Raw genomic sequence first — 25100 nt, 5'->3', positions numbered from 1 at the left:
GGACCTTCTGAAATATCAAATAGTCTTTCTATTAGAAAAATGAATTAGCAATAAAACACACCCTTAGGGCTATTGTGAACTGCTTCCCTCTCACACTTGACTGGCTGCCAGGGACTAGCGTGACATTGACGAACGGCGCAACTTTAAAATACAGTGTTTGGAGCTAGCCTTAAGGATGAAGCGTTGCCTGTTTGCATTTATCTAGCTTCTGGGTTGGTTATTTTTTGTTTTACTACTAAGTATTTCTATTATATTCTATCAAAAATTCATCACAATCTGGCCTATAACTGTATACATGCACAGCAATAATGAGCTGTTGTTTTGGTTTTATTTATTTCTCCCTTCTTTGTGCATTACCCCTGTGTGTGCAGACTGTGTAGAGACTCAGGCAGTATAATACAGGCTTCTGCCATAGGGAAGGGCATTTGGCCAAGGCATACTCCTGCCATCCACAATCCATTCTACATGCAACACACTGCTAGAGTCTGTTTTGCTGGAGGGGAGCAAGCACTGATACCCTCTTAATGTTCTTTAAGCTGGGCCCAAGTGAAAAATTTCTAATGTGCAACAAAGCCCAGACCCTGGTGATCGTGGCTGACGCCTTGGCACAGTGCTATACGGTATTTTGTCTGGTATCTGAAGGGAATTTGGTAATTACTTCTTTGTTTGTGATTGCAATTTTCCACCTACCACCCCTGAACAGTGTTTATTTAAAATAATCCCGCTTGTTAGGATAATTTAAATGGACTCTCATGCTATGTAAGTGGAACTAGGTGGATGAATCGATTTCAATATGGTCAGGGAACAGGGGTAGGTGTTGAGCTGGGATGCCTTTCAACTAGCACCTCAGCCTACGACTGAAGCAATAGCACTAAAGTTGTTTATATGAGGAATTAAGGCTTGTTGCCTAGACAAACCAAATACATGTTGTCTCGTTCTGTATTTCTTTTGTGTCAGGTTCCATAACTGAAGCACAGTGAGGAGGTGAACATCCACTTACCCGAGCACTCTGTCCAGCAATAAGCTGGTCATCCTCAGTCTGGACACTTGTCCTGCTGCGAGTATCATAGTCCTCCTGTTCAAAGTCAGAGTCATCTTCCAGTTCCTCTGGTGTCTGTGAGAAACACAAGACAAAGTCGAGCAAAAAGTCAGGGAGAGAAACTGGAAAAAGAATAACATCATAGAACTACTAAATTGACAGTTCAGCAAAGCAACTTTGACTTCATGTCCCTTTGTGTGGGAATGTAGAGTAATAAACAGCGTCTTCCCATGTGTTCTTCAGTATACAGTGCGTCTTCGGGAGTTTTAGCTCAAACCAAACTCAGCATATGACAGACAATGAAAAGAGTTAAATCTTAATCATCTCAATAACACACTTCCTGCCTTCACCTAAACTCTTCTATCAAATGAAAAACCAAATAGGTGACAGTCTTTGAAAATGCAGACATTGATTATAATTCGTATCTTTCAAATTAACAGTATTAATGCATTAGCTTTAATAGAACAGTAAAAAGATACCTGAGGCAAAAGAAAAACCTAGTGGCAGTTGTCAGTGCCTTTTAAAACACACAAATCATCAACCAAACAATGAAATGAAATATAGAGGTATACAACACTTAGTCACTGTTTTATCATGGAAAAAAAATGGACATCTACTACTGCAAAGCAAAAGTTAGAAAAAAATCTCATAGCAACACTATATTTTAAAGAGGAAGCAGCATACATGTAACAAAATGTCATATTGTTGCTATAGTAGACCTATGGCAATCATTTATTACATTTACTGTATACTGCCATACTGATTGTGAATTATATCACTGCTGAAAATTACAGAATTCTGTGAAAAGAACATCTTCTAATAGACTCAATGAGATGTTGCATAACATAGTCTTTAAGTCTTTTTATTCATACTCGGCAACAGGAACACCATGATAATGTAATCATTTTTTACTGGTGAATGCATTTAAGCTTCAACAATCATAAAAGTACTGTACATTTGTGAAGATTGTTTTTGGTTAGTCTTGCTGAACAAAACGTCAAAGTATTTACAAAGCGTATTTTTTGCAATAATCCAACATCCAATGGAAAAATCGCTTTGGCTTTTTGTCTCAGGAATCAGGGTGATGCTAACTTCCAGGATGGCCTACAGGAATACATCATCCCTGCAGCACTGGATGGAGCCACTGGGTTTGAACGGTGTAGGTGCACACACAGAGGGCTCCGGCCAAAAAAAACAAAACAACGATGTTGTTCGGCCAAAAAGTCACCTACAGTATTAGATTGCTATGTTTGTGTAAATATGCTTTTAATCATGTGATAATCAAAACAGAGGATACTGTAATATATAACTTTGTAACAGTGCTACCGTAGCTCTGAACTTCTAGTGACAGCTGAACGAACTTTCTGTTTGAGACAGGTTGTAGGTGAAGAGAATGTAAACACTGGTTATATTACAGTTGCCAGTCTCCAACCAGTGTTCAATTTGATTCCAATGCAACCCTGTCTCCAAGAAAATTACAGTACTGTATGTCTCCATACAACGAAAATGCATTCCCAATTACGTTTGGATGGAAAGGATTGGGTAATAAAAAGTTTCGTTGTGTGGAAATGTCATTTTTTAGAAAACAAGGCTGTTCATTCCAATACTTTCTACTCCATCACATTGATCGGTATCATCTCATTGATCTGTATGTGTGTCCGTGTTTGTAGCTGTATGTGTGTGTTTGTGTGTGTGTGTGTGTGTGTGTGTATACAGTATATATATGCATGGGTACATCAAGGCCAGCACAAAACTATGTTTTCAAGAACTTTGACTATAACTTTACACTCTTCTCAAGACCTGCCTCAATTTTTAAACACTGTGGAGAATTGGTTTCTTAATCCATCCACTGCTCATAAGATCTGTGCTGTAAAAATTCTAAAGGAGCCATTACTCAGACGCTTAAAAATGAGTGCACAAAAAACTATTACATGTGGCACCAACATTTGCTATTAGACAACAGAGAAAGCAAAGATCTTCCAAGTTGTTTCCTCAGAATGTAATTGAACTTGGATGGGATTAAGAAGACAGCTGGTCCCGGGCAGTTCAAAGCTGCCTGGTTTACATTATTTACCAACATCAAATTATTTTCCATAATTAGATTTTTTCCAGCACTGCACTGGGAAACCTTCCAGCCTGCATATAGTTGAATAAATGAATTACATGAAGAGAGAAGGACCAATTCGGGTGAAAAATGCAGATACAGTAACATCAGAGCGTGAAGCAGTTGAGCTGCTTGTGTCATGTTATTATGCGGCACTTTTGCAGTGACATGCTGTAAAATGTTCTGCACGGTTTTTATAATACAGATCATGTGACGGCTGTGGCATCCCAAATGGGAATTCGATTGAACATTAGATTTTGATGGTTTGTTTTCATCCCAAGTGCAGTTCAGTCAGAGAACATCCACTGTCACCTGTGAGTGGCAGTAGCACAGTTTGCTTGACCAATAATGTGAGAATGTGTGAATAACCACAGATGTGTCAATAGCATGAGAATGACAAGGTAAAAAACTGGAAAGGTGTCTATGAGTGCAACAAATTTTGTCTTATGAGTCATGTGGATGAATTCAGTAACTCAGGAAATTTTACTTTCACAGGCTTTATGATTAAGTATATTTTAATGATATGCTTTGGTTTCTACCTTTGTATTTGAAAAGTATTAATTAGAGGGTAAAAAGCCAATAAAATATGCATCAAAGTGATTGTAGATTGCAAAAAAGTAGATATAAATATAAATATAAACCAAATGTGGTTCATACAGATGTGTTAAATATTCAGCAACACAAGGAAATAAACAATATATTAAGATGTCTACAATCATGAAATACCCAATCAAATGTTTTAAATACATGGAGGAAGTGAGACATAAATTACTGCACTTTCTTTGTCAGCATTTCTAAACACATCCATTTTAAACACATCCATTTTCGGCTAAGTCTTGCTAAGCATTTAAACCACTTGAGATTTTACTGGTTGTATTCCTTTTAGAGGAGGTAATGGACATACTCTTATCATGAGGACAGCTTTCCTGATGTCACGGACGCCGTCGTAGACCAAACGGGATGCATCAATGAACTCATTCTCCTCAAAAGCCTGTGGAGGATTCGTACTCAATGCCTCGATAGCAACCTCCACTTGTTCAGCAAAACGGGGCATGACTGCAGGGAGAAACAGGTAAGGGAGGTAGATAGAGAGAACAGGAAAAAGATATGAGAGTCAGGTGTATCACATGTTAGCAATCTTTCATAATGGATATAAACTTATCAATTTGAAAAAAAAGAAAATAGCATGATGAGGGCAAGATTATTAGTATGAAGTTTCTCCTGATCAAAACCTTTAAACAGGGATCGCAACAGGGTCTCCTCCTGCGTCTATTTTACTTGTGAACTTCAGGACAAGGTAAGATGTCACTTTACGCCCCTGTGTAAGTGACAGTATGCCCGTTAGCATATTGCATGCCAATTAGCTAATTCACTGCGTCTTACCCGACAGGAAGATTGGCCTGTCTGTCACAGATCTGTTTGTGTGTACACTGGCATTTGGCATGTGGAAGTGTGTGTGTGTGTGTGTGTGTGTGTGTGTGTGTGTGTGTGTGTGTGTGTGTGTGTGTGTGTGTGTGTGTGACCAGAGAGGCAATATCTGTCTGCGCTACAGTCTTACAGTACAAGGACGCTAACTTGCAAGCCCAGTCTGTCAAATCACAATGAAAAGAAACAAACTCATCAAAGTCTTTTCAGCCGCACAAAAGCTAAGCAACAAAAGAAAAGTCCCTATTGACTATAAAAATGGTTGGTTTTGTTGTCAGTATCAATTGGACGGACCCGACGGAAGAGCTTTATGCTCTTTGTGTATTCAAATGAATTGTGCTGAATGTGAATAGACATTATTAAATATTAACAAATACGGAATGAATATTTAGCAGGCTACCTTTCTACGTAATCTCCTGTTGAGTCGCAATAATTGAACGCAGAGTTTAATAATGTGTTTTTTTAATGGGCTCTGCTGTTGCAAATTATCATAAGAAAAGCTATGGTTTACCTGGACAGAAAGTCATCAACTAGAAAAGGTCTGCCTTCATATATTGTATTATCTATGGTTGTTTTTTCAAACACCACAACCATGTCCAATACTGTAAAGGTATATAATATGAAAAAACAATAAAAATGCATATTTAGAAATGACTTTAGATAGAAAAATACATAGAGACACAAAAAAGAGTAAAACAAAGACTTTGCTTTTTTGTTAGAAAAATATGTCTCGGTTGTGTAATGTAACAAATATGTTTTCCATAAAAAGTGGATTTTGAAGAGCAGATACTTGAACTGATTAAAGACACCCTCCTTTTGTGAGGAGAAGACAGGTCTAATGAGGACAGACTGATAGGAGAAGGAAAAACAGGGAAAAATACAAATAAAGTATGGCAGCTTGGCTGGTGAGCCTCCACCAGAAAGCCAACTGTGTGATTTTGTTATCATTCTCCACACTTTCCTCGTCTCTTACATGCAACGGAAACTAAATCAATTAGCCAGCTTGCACTAAAGGTGTATCTGCAGTATACTTATTTGTCTGATATAAAACACAAGCTATATTTCACCAAACATAAAAGGCAGTACAAAAAGTCTCTCCCTTTTTCTTTTCATTTTTAATTCAGTTTAATCCACTTACTGCAGAAGCGTAAAATAGGCTTTTGGGAATTGCAGGGAAGGGGTTTTAAATAGAAATATTTAAATGTTCTCCAAGCTCTTAATGAGCAAAGTTGCTGATGGTAAGGAGCAATTTCACTCATTCCAGTTGAAAAATGATGAAGGGAATTAAATGTGACCATGTAGGAATGGATTTTTTTCACCCCCTAGGCATAAGCATAGTTTAAGTGAGAGTACAATGAATGTTTAAAAACCTTACAGCAGAGAAGGCGTGCCCCAGTGAGGTGTTTAACGATCTCCAAACACTGCAGACGGCAAACTTTTTGATGTGTAAATCTCAATTTTGCATGAAGACAGCTCTATATACTGTATTACACAAGGCAATATCAAAATAACTTATACAAATAAAACATGCACTAAATCATTAAGCATTGACCAGCAAATGGTTGTTCAGTTAAAAAAAAAAAACTTCTGTTAAATTCTAATAAAATTTTCACTTATCACTCACTCATCTTCAACTGTTTATCCGGGATCAGGTCGTGGGGGCAGCAGCTCTAGCAGGCGACTCTAACTCTAACTGGGGGATCCCGAGGCGTTCCCAGGCCAGTGTGGAGATATAATCTCTCCACCTAGTCCTGGGTCTTCCCCAAGGCCTCCTCCCAGCTGGACGTGCCTGGAACACCTCCCTAGGTGGGCGCCCAGGGGGCATCCTTACTAGATGCCCGAACCACCTCAACTGGCTCCTTTCAATGCAAAGGAGCGGCGGTTCTACTCAGAGTTCCTCACGGATGGCTGAACTTCTCATATTGCATATTATTAGTTATATCACTTTTTAATAAGTATAATTATAATACATTACCCCTTTTTTATTATTTCTGTTCTCCTATATTTTATTATATGTTCTATTATGGTATTTTTCCATTTCTAAAATATGTTTTTCATATACACATTGTGTATATATTACATAACCCGGATATATACTGCAACTTCACTGTTCAGCATTACATGTTCCAAAAGCTCTACTGTAAAACCACACTGTTTGATACTGGCCCAGCACTAAATTGTAGATTGATAAATCTAGTGACTAGTTAATAAACATAGCGGAGCATTTACGAGCAAAAAAACCCCCCTTCTGATACTTACCTAGGGAGTTGGTAGATGCCAAGACAAAGCTACAGTAAAATGAGAGTGATTACTGGAGTTAAACAACACACTGAATGACAATACTACACACATCACAGCTGTAGTGTTTCACTTCTGGAATTCTTTCACTCTAATACATTCCCACTGGGATTAATTAAGTACTCTATCTGCTTACCTGCTGGGATCAACAAAGTCTGATCTTAAAACTTTGCATTAGAGGCATTTTACTGCATGCAGTCTCAAAAATGTCCCTCTCATTAAAGTAATAGCAAAACAAAGATTTTTGGTCTCACACCAACTTTAAAGCTCCGTAGAAAATCTGAAAGAATACTGAAGGTTATTAGTTTAAGTCTGCTTGCAGTACTGCTCTGTTCTCATACCTTGGTTAAAATGTTTCACCTACATATCTGACTGCACTACTTCTCTCATGGCAATTAACTCATCAGCACTCCTCCTACTGTTATTCCCGCCTCTATTTAGGCACAGATTAAGAGGCCTTACCTCCTCCTCTAGCAAGTTAGCCATCTGCTTCCTTCTCTGGTAAAAACCTATTTTCCCATTATTATAACAATGTATACAAGTTTAAAGAGTCAGCCCACTTAAGTACAAATTGATTAATTGATGTAGCTGAAAAGGTATACTGATAGAAAGTAAAATTTTAAAATAAACGCTCTATATTTATGTTGAGTTGATTTTAGTTTAGTTGGGCCAGCCACTAAGTCTGGTCCGTTTTGAAATTATTTTTATGAAGTGTCTTTACTTATTCCCCTCAGTCCCTGCTGCAATTCTTTTTAGTGCAGTTGATCCACTGATTTACAGGCATGCCATGTGGGTGGCAGAGTGTGCATGTGTTTTTTTTTTCACTGCAAAACCCTGGCTAAATCCTATTTACTGTGCCCCAATGAAATAACCAGGAGCAACACCACCCTGCTTCTCTAAATGGCACACTGACTTATGCCATATATCAGTTTTTTAATCTACCCTCTCCAGGCTCCACATTAATGATGTACTTTAAAATTTGTCCCTTCTTTTGAGGAGGAGATTAGTTTAAACACAGGGAGTTAGTGGGCAGAAAAGTATCTCAGGGAAGAAGGAGGGAGAGGGGAAAAGAGAGAAGCTATAACCACTTTCCCATTAGGCTATTGATTTTTCTCCCTCTCAAGGACACGCTTCAATCCTGGGCCCATGTGTGGACTGTCTGTCAGGAATCTATGGCTCAGCTTTACACCGAAGAGTTGTGTGCCTTGGCTGCCTGTATTTGGCCCGGCCATAAATCTGACCAGACTCAATATGAGAACGAAAGATGGGTAAATTGAGACAAGGTCAAAGGGCAGGTGGTTGTGATAAGCGTACTGTGTTGATGTGGCAGCTGTCAGAAAGACAGGCAAGTGGCTGTGCTTGGCTGAGTGCCCACGGGCATAAACACAGGGGCAATCAAATAAAAACACAAACAGACAACTAAAAGACACACACACACACACACACACACACACACACACACACACAAACACACACAGTATATATGTTTTACACATGCACACCGCTGAGAAAAGAAAAGAAGGGGACCACAACACTGAATTCTACTAAAATCCCTGCTCAAAACGCTTAGTGAAATCCTTGGTGACAGCTATTGATCTTTTGGTAGAGTCTAGTTAATTGGACTCAGTACCCTCTAAAAAGTGTGTGGTCCTATATCCTTTTTCTTTGTTCAGCAACACTTAATCATTTTTCCCCCAGCTATAGATTTCTCCTTGACTGTGTTCAAATCCATAGACATCAGGTCTGTGAGGACTGAGGGGAGAGGGAGGCAAAAGTTCACAAGGATCAATAAGTGCTTTATGGTCCAGATCAGATAGGCATGGTAGCCCCTAAAAAAAACCCAACTACCACCACTAAGAGGGAAACAGGAAGGGGAAAAACAACCACTCTTCATCAAGGAGAAATATGGAGCCAATGAAACGCTGGTATAACACAGTTGTTGGTTCCTGGTCTTAACATCTCAATTAGCACCCGCAATTGAGAGGACAAGATGCCTTGTTAATGTTTAAGACATGAGTCTAAGGCCATGTAGCCACCGAGACTTGCCTGCAGCATCTTAGTCTTTACCTTAAGGTGAAGTCAGACATGACACCGGCCAAAAGGGCTGGGCACTGTTTAAAGAATTACAATACCAATACCCTTAGTGATACTGACATTGCAATTGATGGATGTCAGTTGATTTGTGTATGGAACTGGTTTGTAACTAATTCACAAACTCAGTTGTAGTGGCAGTTTAGACCTGCAACTTTAGAAATGATGATGTTGGCACATAAAAAACAAAGGACGTCTAACGGCTAATGAAGTCTCAATTGAACACATTTGTCATTTTCATGTTGAACCCTGTTCTTTTTTGGACATATGCAATCTGGCACTGACATTAAGAACAGTGGGAACTCCCAGTATTGAGTGGAAAGTTAACAAAAAGCTTGCATTTTGCAGGTTTCACTATAAAATATAAAACATAACATCTGAACATATAAACAGCCACTATAAAAACAGAAAAATACTGCAGCTGTAACACTCATTTCCTGCAAGAGGCACAACAGGTAATTTTGCTGAAGTTATTAGTTTCCTGTAGATGGCACACATCAGCATGTCTACATCTGCACATCTAATCTGATGCAACTATTACTTCTCTTGTCGACAAAGTAGTAAAAATCAGACTGAAAGTCTATAACTGCAGTAGTGGCTGTGACTGGATTCAATTTTCAGTGGCACTGTGCATTATTATTATTATCTCAGTGAGAATATTCAAACAATGAGACTGAGGTGCTGTGGCAAATGTTTCTTAGTACTAAAAGTGTTATTGCATTTAGCATTGCCAGTCTTAAAAGTTCCAGTATAAAGTGTAAGAAGTACAGTGCAGTAACTTAGTGTGTGGGTGGTGGAACTAATACATATAGACAGCCTTTGGCTAGTTTTCGGCTAGCTTTCACCTTCAACAATCAATCATATTATTCTAGGAGTTCTACATGAAAAACATAATTCTGTAAAGAAATAGCAACCATTACATGGAGAAAATATTTCAGAATTTCTGAAATGTAATGAAGTAAAACTACAGTCTCATAAAATAGACATGCTTCAATAAAGTGATACTATACTGAGGTAATCTTGCTTTCTTCTTCTGTTTATGCCTATTGTTGCATTCTGGTTCAGGTATGTTGTTTATCCGGATATTGTGTTCCTCATTTCTCATTTGTATAAAGTATTCGGCTAATACCCTTTTCATTGTGAGACATATATATATACATTTTAATGTTAACTCTTAAATAAGAAAAGAAAGAAGAAAAAGAAAAAGAAAAATCATTGGTCAATCAATATGATACCGCATCACCAACAGTTCTCCATTGGTCGTCTCAGTAATGCTGACATAATGCTTCTGGGGTCCTGCTGACTCTTGAAACAACCTCCGTACTCCATGGAGGATTAATAGAACAGCAGCACAATTATATAGTCTTCGTGTGTGACAGGGTTATGGTCATAGGAAATTGACCTTAAGTGTCCACGAGATATTGCCACTGTACTTCATCAATTAATTACCCCAATCAATTAAACTAAATTATGCAGTAATAGAACAGAATGTGCTTAAGATACCATATCACTAGCACTGTATGTAGTCCATTATGATGGAGTTGAGCGCCAGCAGAGGGGCCCACATGTGACACACGTGATTCACCTAATGCTGTTTGCTACTTATCAGCTAGTTAAGGGGGAGGACTGGGTCCCTCAATTATCCTAGCAGATGAAAGTAACGAGCAAAACAATAGATAAAGTGCCTCACTAAATGGGCTCTAATGGGAGAGATAGAAACCGGGGTAGGGATGGTTAGGCGAGAATGAAGAAAAATAGAATGAGGAGAGGGGGGTTATTGTAAAAAAAAGGGCTTGTGGTCTGATTTTATTCTTGTGGACGGATACTTTCTAACGTACTTATTTCCTTTCATCCTCTGTTTTTGTTTGTCCACCTTTCATAATGGTGCACTTCTAAAAGGCAATGTAAGCATATTTGATGTTTCATTTGATTTCATGAAAAAAGACAGCAGAAGCTTTCTTCTTTCCTAACATAATACCTTGAACAAGATTGCATTAATGGAAGCACTTGCTTCTCAGTCTCTGAACCACCTGTGTTATATAAACTGTTATGACATATGAAGTTGCAACATAACTAGTGCAAACAAAAATTAACTGATGAATCTTTTTCTACTGAGACTTCTTCTAACTTTGTTATGCATAAGGTCTAAACTGGTGTGCTTACAGGAAACAGCCACAGGCCCACGCTCTCCCTGTCTCCTGCTTACTCATTTTTTAAATATTACTACATTGAACACTAGTGATCAAAGTGGAAGCTACAACCTTCAGTAGAGTTACAAATGTAGCTTAGCGAAAGTTTAGACAGGAAGAGTGTTCCCCCTTATCCTATTTCTCATCCCTCTTGCTGTCGCTTCTTCCAGAGACATTAAATAGTCAGCTAATTGGAGGCGGGTCATCACTTCTCTCTAACCTATCAGGGATCTCCTTGTCCTCGGTCAATCAGGCTGTAGTTGTCAAAAATTACAAAATTCCAGGCGTCAGGCGATGGATAACAGCCACCTCCACCCCATTCAACTCAATGTCTTCAGCAGCATCATCTGGACTCTCTGCTCTGCACTTGGCTTAACTACCCCTTTAACCTGAAGTCTCGATGGATTCTAATCGCCAAAGACTCTCATTGAATAATATCATTCGTCATACATTGTTAAATAAATTCTTACTTTCACATCTGAAATGGGATCATTAAGTCTTCCCGATTGACACTAGAGCACTGTTAAGTTAGCCTTTTTTTAGCCACACAATTATTCCATTAGTTAAAAGCTTGAAGGAGTTTTCTTGTAAAAGAAGAATGTGTTTTTATACTCTGAATTACTCACTAAAATATTTTATGTGTATTCTTGAGATTTAAGAAATGTGCACATCATTGAAATCCTGCATCATTGACAGTGTCAAATCATAACAAAAGTCTCTCAAAAGCTTACATTCACATTTACTATCTTGCAGTGTTCTTCTTCTCTGTCTTTACTTGTGCATTGCAGCATATCTTGTGTTGTGTTACCGCCACCTGTAAATCAGTGGAATTGTGTGTTGACATTAGTTAGGAACGTGTATCGCAACACCTGTAGGCACATGTGAACGAGATAAACAAAATGGGGACCCTATCATAGAAAACAGCCAAAAATCCCACACGGAGCCTTTAATGTTGCTTACAAGTTAATATTCTGAAAGGATAAGGAAGCATTAATTGCTTTTATTTAATAATAGCAAATCATAATGGTGGACCCTACACTCGTCTGACCTACAACGCCTTAAACTTGAAAACCCATAAGACTCCAAAGCTGCAGATATTATTAGGTTCGATCCAGTATATACTAAGCCAACATAACACTTGACTAACACAGCCCTAAAAATAACTCTAAAAGTTGACTCTTTACTCCCCACTGGGTTCCCGCACCCCACTGTGAAAAGCATTCAGTCAAATTTGGGGGGGAACTTATCTTTACTTTAGGTGGGACTGAGACATGTGTTGGCCTCGAGTCTGGTCTGCCACAGGGATAAACTCAGGTCTCCTGGAATGTGCCATGACACAGAAGGCACAGTGACGGAGGGAAAAAAAATAGATGAAAAATGTATGAGAGGCAAGAACCGAAGAGGTGTGAACAGGTGGTGTCCAAGGTTTGTGTTAGAGCCAAGTTTGTTTGTGTTTGGTCCAAACTGCAGGACGCTGGGCAGCCAGGCAATTAAGATGTGTATGTAAGTCACTGACCAGACTGAGGACGTAAGTGCTAGTGTGTGGATGTGTGTGTGTGTGTGTGTGTGTGTGTGTGTGTGTGTGTGTGTGTGTGTGTGTGTGTGTGTGTGTGTGTGTGTGTGTGTGTGTGTGTGTGTCATGAAAGTAGCTTAACTTGCCAAAAGGGTCGTAGCAGAATCTTTGATGCAAGCACACTACAAGTGTGAAAGACACTGTATTAATCTTCACAATACACTGCAATACATTCAACTGTGACTTCTTTTACCACACCAGCTTTGTGTACAGTGCACTAACCAGTCTCAGACAGGAGCTTGATGGACTCCAGCACACGCTCAGTGTAGACCCCAGGCTCGTAGTTTTCCATCTCAGCGTTAATGATGTGGACCACACGAGCAGCTCGGCCCCGGATAGCTCCAGCGGTTCGGTCAAGAGTGTCCACGTCTCCCTCTTGCAGAGCAATTACACATTTGTTGACATCTTCAAGGATGTGGTTCTCTTGGGAGAGGCAAAAAGAACAACAGTGAATGGAACTGGACGGACTAAATGGCTTCTCTTCGTGGGAGAAATAATGTTTGGATTCTTCACTGGTGTAGTAATGATTATTATTGTAACTGTTGATGCAAAGACAGTTGAATGCTATGCTTTCTCCCTGTATGTGAATGAACACAAACAATTACAATTCATTTTATCTAACCTTCTTCTTCTTATAAACATGCCAGTCTTAAATTTACCAATGAACAAAAGGTAGAAGTGCCCCATAACTTAATGAATGTTGGATATTGAGATGCCAAAGTCCCTTTAGATTAACATTTACAATGTTATACTTTGGTATACATGTCAAGAGCTAAATTTATAAAATCCTAAGAAAATGACGAATGAGTGGGAGATGTAAGGCAAAAGCTATAAAACTAAATGAAAAAAAAAAAGTTCCATTTTCTAAACCATCCAAACAAACAGCCATTTGTTTTCAAGTTGTTTTGCTTTTTGTGTTTTCTCTGATTTGCTCTATCATGCCGTGTTTTTAATCACTGGTTTCTTATTTGTTATTATCCAAACTGTGATTCGGTTTTCACATTGAGCTGTCATTGAGAAACCCCATCAAACCTGATGTTTGAAGCCACCGGTCACTAAATAAAACTGTGACTGAGTGAGTGGAAATTAGGAACATGTGGTTTGTTTTCTCCAATTAGCCAGTCAATTAAGAATCTGTGCTGTATTTCCTCATACCTATTTTCGCATTGCCGGACCCCTCCTTAGCGCTGTGTCAGCGCTGGAGCATGGTCTGGCTACAACCAGCTTATCATTCTGGGATGAGGGAAAATGCTCTGGTCTGTTTGTATTTCTTTAAACCAATGACAGTCATCTCAGGCAGAGTAAAGCAGACGGTGTCCTTAGAAATAGATAGCGGAGACAGCAAAAGATGCCTGACATCCGGCGCATGCTTTATCCCAGCCCTGTAGATTCGGTGAACCAGGCTACCTCATACCTGAGACAGAAAGGAAGTCATCCACAGAGGTGATGTCATCCACAGCCTCGGTCAGGATGCGCACCTGTTTCTCCCACTGATCCTTGAAAACATCCATATTATCCTGGGCCACCTTGCTTTGTGGACGGGCAGCCAGAGTGAGAGCAGCGTTGATGACCTAACATGGAAAAAAGGGCAACATTAGCCTCTTTTACACAATACTGCCATAAAGAAGTACTTTTTTACACTGTACCAATTTTAGATAGCATGCCAGCGTTCTGGAAACAAAAGAGGAGTGATGTGTAATACAACATTGTTTGCGCCAAGTGTGTGTTCATGCAGTTCCGCCATGCTTAATGTTCCTTTTACACAGATCTCGGTGGGACAACTCTTTCCACCCTTCCCTCCTTTGATATTTCATGTAACGATGTGAAATGGGTTAGCATGAGATTCTATGAAATGACACTCGAAGCTATGCAACGGCAACTGGTAGGTGAGTGTGATGGTTAACTTTAGGAACCAAAACGACTTGGCTTAGATTAGATAAAAAAGCTTGTGGTTTGGCTTAGTACTTCCTGGACATGAACACTTGTCCCCCGGGTGAAAGTCCTGTGTTTTTGGACCCGTCCACTTATGTGACCCTTCTCTCTACGTGGATTTAAGCGCTTTTACACTACACTCTACCTTCTTTGCTCCAGACTTGGTTTATACAATAATACATATATGGATTACATACGGTGCTTACAGTGTTTTACTTTTTGTAGTTTTATGTAAAAACAGTGAAAAAGAACAGTATGAAAAACTACACTGTACCATTTTAATAAAGAAATTGATGGATTTTTGAAAAGAGGAGATGTCTATGGGACAGAGAAACAAGCTATATGAGGCTTGGGCCATTCAGACAAAATTAGATTGTAGGATTGAATTACTGGTGTTGGTCTTTTCATGGGATTGTTTAGAAAAATAAAAATGTGAGATATCACAAGACTTACATTTGTTGTTATAGAAAATGCATGGATGTATTAAAAAGATGTACCATTTCTAACTAGCTTGAAAAGTATCTTGACATTTAGCTTCAGTAAAGGGACTTTAGTGATGAAAATTTAAAAAAAGGTTAATCATGCCTTATATTATTTTTATTTTTATTTTTAGATTAGCAACATCCTACTGAGACTCTTGCCATCAACAGACTTGTAGGACAGGCCGTATCGGTAATATCACTATGACAGCTGGCAAGTGAACTTAAACCAGAAGTAGCTTTTTTTTTTTCTCTCTGTTCTTTATCACTTCCTGCTTTTTAGATATAGCTTTAGCTAAATTAATCTAATGTAGGAAAAGAGACGCTATGATCTAGACATGGCAGTCTGCGGTTGTGTATTTGTCTGTGTGTGTGTGTGTGTGTGTGTGCGTGTGTGTGTGTGTGTGTGTGTGTGTTTGCATGTGTGAAGATAAGGGACCTGGGTTAACTCTACCCACGACAGATGGAAATATTTCTCTTTGTTCCACCCCCTCTTTGTTCCTCCTTCCCTAGCTACAAAGTCTGTGTCTATTTTTTTAATCTGTCTGTGTTGAGCATTGCCAAGAGGTACCAGGAGACAGTTCCTCCCCAAGTTTTCTAAGTTAGTGGGTCTCAGCAGGTGTGCATAGTGGGACTGGCACATTAGGTCCTGAATCTTAAATTCAGCCTGCCTACTTAATCTCTCATTATTATGTTAGGTCCCGTGTGAATAAGGCCTAACATTAACCTTGGAAACAATAGATCAATTTTTCACCTTCTCCTTCGCTTGCATCCTGAAAAAAAAACAGTACCACAAGGTCCACCTACACATTGCTCATAGCTCTTCCTCCCATTCTGCCAACCACGAGTATGTCTCTGTCATTTCTAGCTATTCCAATAATTAAAAACTCTCTAAAGATTCTCATTTGAGATGAATTCAGAAGAGTTTATAATTATGGTGACATTTAGACTAGTCCTTGAGTAATGAGTGAGAGTCGTTTATTATGGGAAGAAGGTGTTTTTTATGTCCTCACCTGTGGACATAGGCTGTCAATTTGGGTGGCAGCCATTCGAACCAACTTCACACCCTCTTCGTTGTTGGAGATGGAGCAAGCCAGGTTGGCTACCTGAATAAAGCAAGCAAAAAAAGAACACAGCTTATAACCAAATGACTTTCACCTGAAGGTCAACAGCACAGAAACGTTTTCCTGTTCCCACTATGGGATACTCCCCACTGAAAACCACTTGTACATAACCAAGATCGTATGTCTTAAAAGAACATTTACATACCCCTATGTAGGTTGTCCTATGTGGTTGTTTCACTTGCTCTTTCTGTCCGTACTGGCTGTAGAGACCCTGTCCTAATACAATTCTAATGTGAGGGGACAAAATTAACAGTCCACATCCTGTCCGAAAAATCCTAGTCTTTTTTAGTTCACAGTTTCTTCTTTGTGTCACTATCCCTTCTCTGTAGTTAAGCAAGGAAACACTGACGGAATTTTAGAATGCATAGGAGGATACATATGTAGGAGAAATTTGGATTTGTCCCTAATTACTTACATCAGAATTGCATTAAGATAAAATAAAAAAATCCCTGCACAGCAGTATTTGCTGAAAGGTCAGAGAAAGACATTAATTATTATTAAAGAGAAACTTCCGATTTTTTTGAAGTGGGGTTGTGTGAGGTTCTTATCCATTGTTAGTATACCAGAGTAAGTAGATAGTGGTGAGTGTGTCACCACTTTTGAGAAGAAGGGAGGAGGACATTCACAGAAGGTAAGAAATATACTGCTGTGGATGGGGGCAGCAGCTAAACATATTTTAAGCACCACCTAAAAAAAAAATCAAGTTTCAGCCATGGTATAATACGAATATCACTACTTTACCTGGCCAATAGAAAGCCCTGTTAAAGTTTATGTGGGGGGAACTGAAATTGTTATCTAGGCTCTCATCAAAGATTAGTCATTTTACCTCGCAGGGCATGGAAGTTGTTGGTCTATCGCTGACGGTTAGTTTTAGTAGCTCCTAACCTTTCAAAACACCAAAGTCACACAATAACACAAACATACTAACTATTCTGGGGAGGATGTAGATGTTGGATTAGTCTCACATGCTTAAACTAAATTTTACACACCCCTGGCGGTACATACCTCTAAATTTTTGCATGCATGTCAAGAATGTTAGTGACATAGTAGAATGACACAGCAAATGTTGAAATTAGGGATGTCCGATAATATCGGCCCACCGATATTATCGGCCGATATTGAGTTAAAAATGTAATATCGGGAATTATCGGTATCGGGTTTTTACAACCGATGTTAGTTCTGTAGGCTTCAGCATTTCCGAGTGTACCTGAATGCAACACGGGCCGTAGGCTTCAGCATTTCCGAGTGTACCTGAATGCAACACGGGCCGTTTACAGGCGCGTGCTTGATGACGTATAACAACAACAACACGCTTCACTCGTAGGTTGCTAACCGTGGCTAACAAGCTTCAGCTCTCCCGGTGCATGAGATGTTCGTGGTTTGGAAGTATTTCCAAGTGTCATCTACTAACAGTGAATGTGCGCTTTGCAATGACTGCAAGGCGTTAGTTATGAGAGGAGGAAACAAGGCGTCTTCCTTTAATACATCACATTTGATCACTCACCTCAAGAAGAATCATGCAGAGTTAAACGCTACATCTGTGCAGCACAGTGATGAAAAGAAGCAACAGCCGACACCGAGAAACAAACTTTTTCTATCGTTCAGGATGCCGGATTCACCAAACGTGTGGAGTTCCTGGAGCCCCGTTATGTCTGAATAACGCCCAGTCACAAGTATTTCTCAGACCAGTGTTTACCCGAACTGTACAGCATTGTTTACAGTCACGTCGAGAAGGTAATTTCTGGTGCTGTATCCGTTAGATCCAATACAGGGTTAGCATGTTGAGCTTAACTGCTGATTTATTGATTGTATTATTTGCCAAGTTATGGCTCGGTCGTTACTCAGTCTGGAAAAAGATTACTATGTTTGTTTACTACTCTGGACTGAAGATATGCATCTTCCTTGTTGTGATGTTGTCTGTAGTTTTGTTTGAGGCAAAATATTCTCTCTAAAAACACAAACAAATAAATGAATGGCACTTTTTTCAATAACTTATTTTGTACAGACTGTGTTTACATTTAAAAGCCGTGTTGCATTTATGTATGCATCCAGTGGGGCATCACAATAGAATTAGACATAATGTGTTAATTCCATAATAGGTGATAAGTGATGAATTTTGGTGTAAAAAGGCTGCATATATCGGTATCGGATGATATCGGTATCGGAAATTAAGGATTGGACAATATCGGAATATCGGATATTGGCAGAAAAGCCAATATCGAGCATCCCTAGTTGAAATGTATAGAGCTCAGTGGTCTTGATGTAGTTCAAGTCATTCAGATCCAAAATGGCCAGGTTCATACAGTATGTTCATTGAAAGCCTAAATCATTAGGTTTATATTTCCATGCCTGTGATACATGACTGGCATGCCTAAATCAGTTTAAGGCTTGGTGCTGCATAGAGTTATTTTCTTGTATAATCAAGCTGCCAGATGATTTCTATGTATGATATGTATTTGATTTAAGTCTGTCCTTCTATCAAGGTTTGGTTTCTTGATAACCTGTTTCCAACCTGCACCCTTTATCCGGGAAAGTCATTTTTTGAAAAGTACATCAGGCTGAGCACTACTAAAATCTTGGAAAATGTCCGTCTGCAAATCTGTCTTAATTTTTTTAAGCTATTCATATTTGATTGATGGCATTTGAAGATTTTGTATCTCTATGCAGTATATCAGACAGACAGACAAATGGGGACTTTTTGATTGAATTTAAAAAAAGGTAGGAACTATCAGAGGTGCTACACAATATTTAAAACCACACATCTCTATCAACTTAGTTCTGTGAGAAACAGCTGCCGCATTCCCAAGTGAAACCATCATATTTCACCACAATGTCATTTATTTCACAGTTAATTTTCATAACTTCAAACTCTATATAATCCAATACCATCCTTAAGTAAATCAGACTGCAGCAGGAGCCGGGGCTTTGAAATTGAGCTTAACAGACACATGCCTGTTGGCAGCAAAAGGTGCCTGTCTGTATTAGCACTTCTAGTGCTCACATGTCACTGTTTGAGGCAAATTGAGGTAAATCAAATTTGTGTTAGAGGAGTCTTGCTTAGAGCTCTGTCTCTTTACTCATGACAGCAATGAGCACATTGATGGATTGCAGTCCTTTATGTGAAGCAGTGTGTGTATGTGTGTGCAGACTGTTTGTGTGTGTGTGTGTGTGTGTGTGTGTGTGGGTGTAAGAGAGAAACAGAGTGTGATTGAGAGTCTGTGATCCACATAAATGTGAGTGGTTGCTTGCAGACGGTTTATGTAAAGCATAATTTAAAGGACAATTCCAGCATAATTTAAGTTCTTCTTGTACATTACAGTAAACTATACAAAGCATGTTCCAGAAACTTTATGTTGTGAAGATGGTCAAAGCAAGCCATTACTGTTCAAAATTCAGTTATATTTTCCTTTAAATGAACTCCAGCGGAAAGAAGCATCCTTCTTTGGTTGTTGTTTTGGTTTCTGACTGACACAATGCTGTCCTGTCTGATTTCTAAATGCAATGGACTTACAGTAAATCGAGAATGTCTGTGGCGTGAGATTTTCTTCCCTCATACAACCTGGTTTGTGGGCTGAAACTGAAATCCCACCAACAATCTTGTTGAATAACAGTCTTTATATGTCATTCCCTGCATCTCCATAAAGTGGCAGGCTTTTAAGAAGTAGGACAAAGTTCAACTTTTTTTTTTCCTCTTAGCCTTATCTCCCCAATTACAATGTAATTTTGGTACCAGGCCAGCGGAAAGTTAGTACTTTCTTTTTGTCTTTATACTGTAGTTTCTTTTCTCTAGTTTTGCTCAGGCCCAGCAGCCAATGTGAGCATTCACTGGGCCCGTGTGAGGCAAAGGGGCAGAGGGCTTTCTGGAGGGTGGATACATGCCCAACAGGCCCACTCCCACTCCCTGTTATCCCAACACAGATAGCTGGGCCAGGGCCAACGTTGCAATATAGAGCCAAAACTACTAATTGCAATTATCCAAGGAAGTGCCTCTCCTTTGAGGGTTTTATTTCTTATTTTTTCAAAAGAGAGGAGGGAAAAACCAAGACAGAAGGTTTGAGGCTACATCACGCAAGCCTCATGCAGATACGGTCAAGGATGTTGGAAAAGGATATGCAAAGAGGTGAGTGCATTTGTACGTGTATGCCTCTGTGTGTGAGAGAGAGGGAGAGAAAGGGAGCAATAGAGAGAGATCCCTGCTGAATGCTCATTCCTCATTTTAGCCTCGAACAAAGAACTATCGATTTTGTCCTTTTGCTCTGCCCTGGATAATCACTTCAATTCTAATTTGATGAAGGTTTCCACTGCAGTTGGAGAGATGGGCATTCTCATGTATGCTATCTAAATCACCTAAACGGAGCTGAATAACTGAAAATAGATCTGACAGTGTAATTTTTTACCCCATTTTTCTTTAGGAAGGGGATTGTTACTGAGAAACTCAAATCTATTGTCAGGAAGCACTGATGATGGTAATACATTAAATAATATCTTAACAGTCTCTCTTTATTGCTATTTAACACAGTCTGCGCACAATGCACAATCAGTTAATCTCCATGTAATCTCATGAATCTCCTCTTAGTTGTACCTACCTATCAATCCTTATGCCTAAAACTTTTGAAAATGTACTTTTATCCCCATTTTTTTTAATGAACGTTCTGGATGGAGAGAACACTTGAGTGGGTGTGCCAAAGAGCAGGAGAGCTGAGCCAGAAGAAGACTCTCCTTGGTTCACTCAGGACGGTCAGTGCCCCCGTAAAACATGCCATTTCTACAGCCATTTCGGGCGGCAACACCACACAAATCACCCTTCCAGTTACAAACTCTCAAGAACGACTAATAGAGCCGGTGTCAGCCAAGGTGCTAGGCACAACAGCTTTGCCTAAGGAAGAAGCAGGAAGGCGACTTGAAAAGGAAAAGAATGGGAGTGGAAGAAGCAATCAGTGGGAATGACATTTTAAGTTATGTGATGTAACAGGGAGGCACTTGGTTCCATTAAAACTCTGTCATCTTGATGCTTACTTGTTGCAGGTGGTGTTGGCTAGGGCTCTATTGACATGGGCTAAAGGGTTGTGTTTTATTTCTTTCAAATGCACATAACCACCAGAGTAGCTCAATGTTCTTTTTCTGCCTCTCTACCGCTTTTGTACACATGCACTCACACACACAGTAAATAAATAATAAATAAATCAGTCTGTTAACATAGATGGAGCAGAACATGTAACAGGGGAATACTGTATGCAGACTGTGAAACAATTACAGGCATGCCCAGCAAGAGTAGTTCTATTTGTTTTCACTAAGAGCTGTCAGCTCCCAGTGGTGATTGCTGTACCTACAACACATGGACCATAGGTGACAGAAACAGGTTAAGGTGCACAACATTAGGTTACACCAGATGTCAAGGTTGCGTCAAGGTCAAGCCAACAGGAAATTTAAAGCGTCAGGAGTCGCCAACCTGCAGTGTCTGACTATAAACCCTGCCTTTGAAAATAAGTACATATAACAAACATTTCCTTTTTGAGTGACAAACACACAGGGAACACCATTTTAATAAAACCTAATTTGTATATAACTCGTAGCTAATATTGCAAAATATACTGGACAACAAATAGCAATCAAGACAATCAAATAGTCTATATATATAATAATATATTTTCTCGTATGGTGAGGATGCAACATGATCCCAAATTAAGGAATGGCTTTGGAAGTCATTTTGATTGCAGTGTGCTGTTTAATTGCTTCCTCTGCTACACCACCCCTTGCCTGAGACAAAGAGGACCTAAATTACAAGTGACTCTAATGCACTTAGGAGTTCTCTCTACACTTTGTAACTCAGAATGGGGAATGAGTTTAAGTCACTGTTTACTAAGTGACAGGTCCACTAATACGTGGCTGACTGGGATACAATACACACACTGCCTCCCGGCAGACCACTGGTTTAGTTAATCAACTCCATGCATGCAGATGCCGTTGCGAACACAAATGAAAACACACACACACACAGAAACAAAGAGTGTCTGATTATTTCTAATGTGAGATAAAAATTAGAGTTCAGGCACTTGACAGACAATCAGGGGTTCACTCTCGCATAACATCAAGATGATTTAAAATAAGGTGGAGATTTGAATCATTTCTGTCTCTTTGATGAATTCATAAACATACATGCAGGATGAAAATATTTCTTAATAGTAAGAAAAATTCATAATTACAAGGTCTCCTTCATATGGAGGAATATAGAAACCATGCCATTGACCAGTCTGTGCCACATTATTAGGTAGAAAAAATCTGATGCAATCCAATTCAACAGCTCAACCATAAATGGAACCTTTTCAAAAATGATTATGTTTAGTTTGGATTAATGCTGTTAGAGAGTTATTAATTTAGCAATATATTATTTGTGAACTTGAGTTAATACATGTTTGTGTATTGTACTTATAGGTTGGTTTGTTTTTGATTATTTTATATACTGATTTTCAGATTTTGAAGTGTAATCTTAATAATTACTTGCACTATCAATACTTATCAAGGGACTGTTTTGGAAATTATCTTCAGCTTTATACAATGTATGCTGCTTCTGCAACTGTCATGTTTTACAAATAAACTAATACATTACTCCATAAAATGTATTTATATTGAGGTTATAGTTTGAAGTGGTGTTGAACTGGACCACATTATAATCAGAGGTCTTGCTAAAGTTTTGCCCACCCCATTTGCAATCATGAGGGTGAAAAAAATTACATATTTCAATATAATGCAGTCTAGCACAACACCACCGCTAACTTTGACCTCACCAATAAACATCTAGTTCAATTCTTGGAGAGTTTTGACAAAAACTGGGAATTATAAGCTTCATAAAGGTAGAATATGTGGCAGAGCTGTTGTATTAAATTGCATTAGATTGTATAGGTGTACCTAGTAGAGTGGGCAAGGAGTGCAGGTTCCACTTTACATCATAGACAGTGTAATTAATGTTAATTAAAATGAGCATTTACACTTTTATTGGTGAAAAATAGAAGATGAACAAAACCAACCCCAGACTACAATGTAACAACAAAACTGATAAAGGCGAAACAGAAAAAAACGGTTTTCATTTTGTTTACTAAGGCAAGTTACGCTGGGTTTTTCATTATGTGCTGCTGAACTGTAAGAGTTTTTAAAAATCCAGAAGGAAGGCCCTTTATAGAAATATAGAAGTTTGCTGACCTGATTCCATATGGTCAACAAAGCTGGTTAACAAAGTTGCTTCTACGTTAGCTCCCGCTATTGTATGCATCTCTTTTGACCAAACCTTACAATAGAAACAAGGGGTACAGTGGAAGTCAGGTGGAAATTAAGCAGTCCACCGAGTTCAGCGATTAAAGTTATACGTCATACTTTCTCTAACTGAAAAATGACTTCCAGTATTTACCTTTAATGTATTTATTGCTGCTCCTCAGTGTGTTTGATAAACCTGCTTTTTGACAGCTCAACTTTTAATGGAGTGTTGCTGAGTTTAGGGTTACATCTTGCATTTGTATTTTGTTATTGTCTGCAATATCTCAAGCGTGTTGCTAGAAAAGAAAAACAAAAATTGTGAAATTAAGTTTAATCCTGCTTGAGGATTGAATTAAGTAAAACTTTAGCTGAAAAAACACACTTTATGCTTCCTTAAACAAACCACAATTAAGACTGTAACTAAAATCAAAAACAAATAAAATATCTAAACTTTCAGACCATTCCCACCCTAGGTCATCAAATGCAGACGCTTTGTCACAGTCTTATGTGTCTGATACTGAAGCAAATGTTAAGTGAGGCATAATAGTTTGACACATACTGCAGCGCTACCCAGAGGATTAAAAAGTGATACCTAGAGGTCCTGACCAAGCATCCTTATATGACTTGTTGGAAATGAGAACAGGTTAATAATTGTAATACCCTGAACCTAGCTCAGATGCCAAAATGTTGGTGTTCAATAGAACTCAATGGAACAAGACACAGGAAATTCAAAGCTCACAAAATAAAAAAGCTGTCTTCTGTTTTCTCACAATGTCTATCCAAGATCAGCATATTTCTAACGTGTAGCCATAATCTATTAAAGGTCTTCTAGTTCTTCCAGTATGGTATCATCACCATATTTTAGCTTATTTAACTTCAGAACATATCTCAGATGCCCTTAATTGTGCAAAAACAAAAATTAAATTACCAACTAAAAAACATCTGTAAGTTGAAGATATTCAACTCCAGGAAGGGAGAGAGGTTGTCACTTTTAAATAGCTTGCATGTCAAAGCACTTTGTAAACTTTTGTTTAAAGGTGCTTTATAAGTAAAATTATTATTATTATTTCAGATCTTTCACATTGATCTGAGTCTGATTGGCTATTAATTAAAATAAGAATAGGCGATACCTCCTTTAAATTAAGATTTTATAAAGGAGATAGTTTACAGTCATCCGGGTTATATGTGGATAACTATTCGTTAGAAGTAGTAAGTAGGGACTAATATAAATAAATAATACAAAGGAAAATGGGTTTAAAAATGTTGGTTTTGACCTTTTTACTCTTACCAAAAAAAAGAAAATTCCAGTGCAACAATCTTCTTTTCTTTTGAATCTATGAGATTTTGAATAAAAACAGAATAGCCATCACAATCACATTATGGTCTCCTTGACAACCAGGACTAAGCTTGCATGAGAGGCTGACAGAGTGTGATTTACAATGGTCGTTTCTCTGGAGCCGCAGCTGAGGATTGGGTATTCCTGCTATAAACTGGCTTCTCGATAAATATGATAATTTTCTGCCGGCTGCTGAGGAGGTGAACCAGCACTGCTGGTAGGGAGAGGTTAGAATTGTACATGAGACAGGGAGGGTGGATGA

General features: G+C 38.7%; 1 protein-coding gene across 1 annotated transcript in view; it reads right to left on the bottom strand.

Moving 5' to 3' along the window:
* Nucleotides 1-25100, bottom strand: part of ctnna2 (catenin (cadherin-associated protein), alpha 2) — a 361900-nt gene that overhangs the window by 22255 nt on the left and 314545 nt on the right. Inside the window, exons 10-14 of the mRNA XM_083924298.1 lie at nt 16144-16236; nt 14134-14290; nt 12942-13142; nt 4048-4199; nt 1001-1114 (exon numbers count right to left, since the gene is read on the bottom strand). Of these exons, the coding sequence (XP_083780424.1) occupies nt 1001-1114; nt 4048-4199; nt 12942-13142; nt 14134-14290; nt 16144-16236 (717 nt within the window). The remainder of the gene's footprint in view (nt 1-1000; nt 1115-4047; nt 4200-12941; nt 13143-14133; nt 14291-16143; nt 16237-25100) is intronic.

This window comes from Echiichthys vipera (assembly GCF_963691815.1).
Source record: "Echiichthys vipera genome assembly, chromosome: 2".
Lineage (NCBI taxonomy): Eukaryota > Metazoa > Chordata > Actinopteri > Perciformes > Trachinidae > Echiichthys > Echiichthys vipera.
This window is presented reverse-complemented; position numbering and strand designations above follow the sequence as displayed.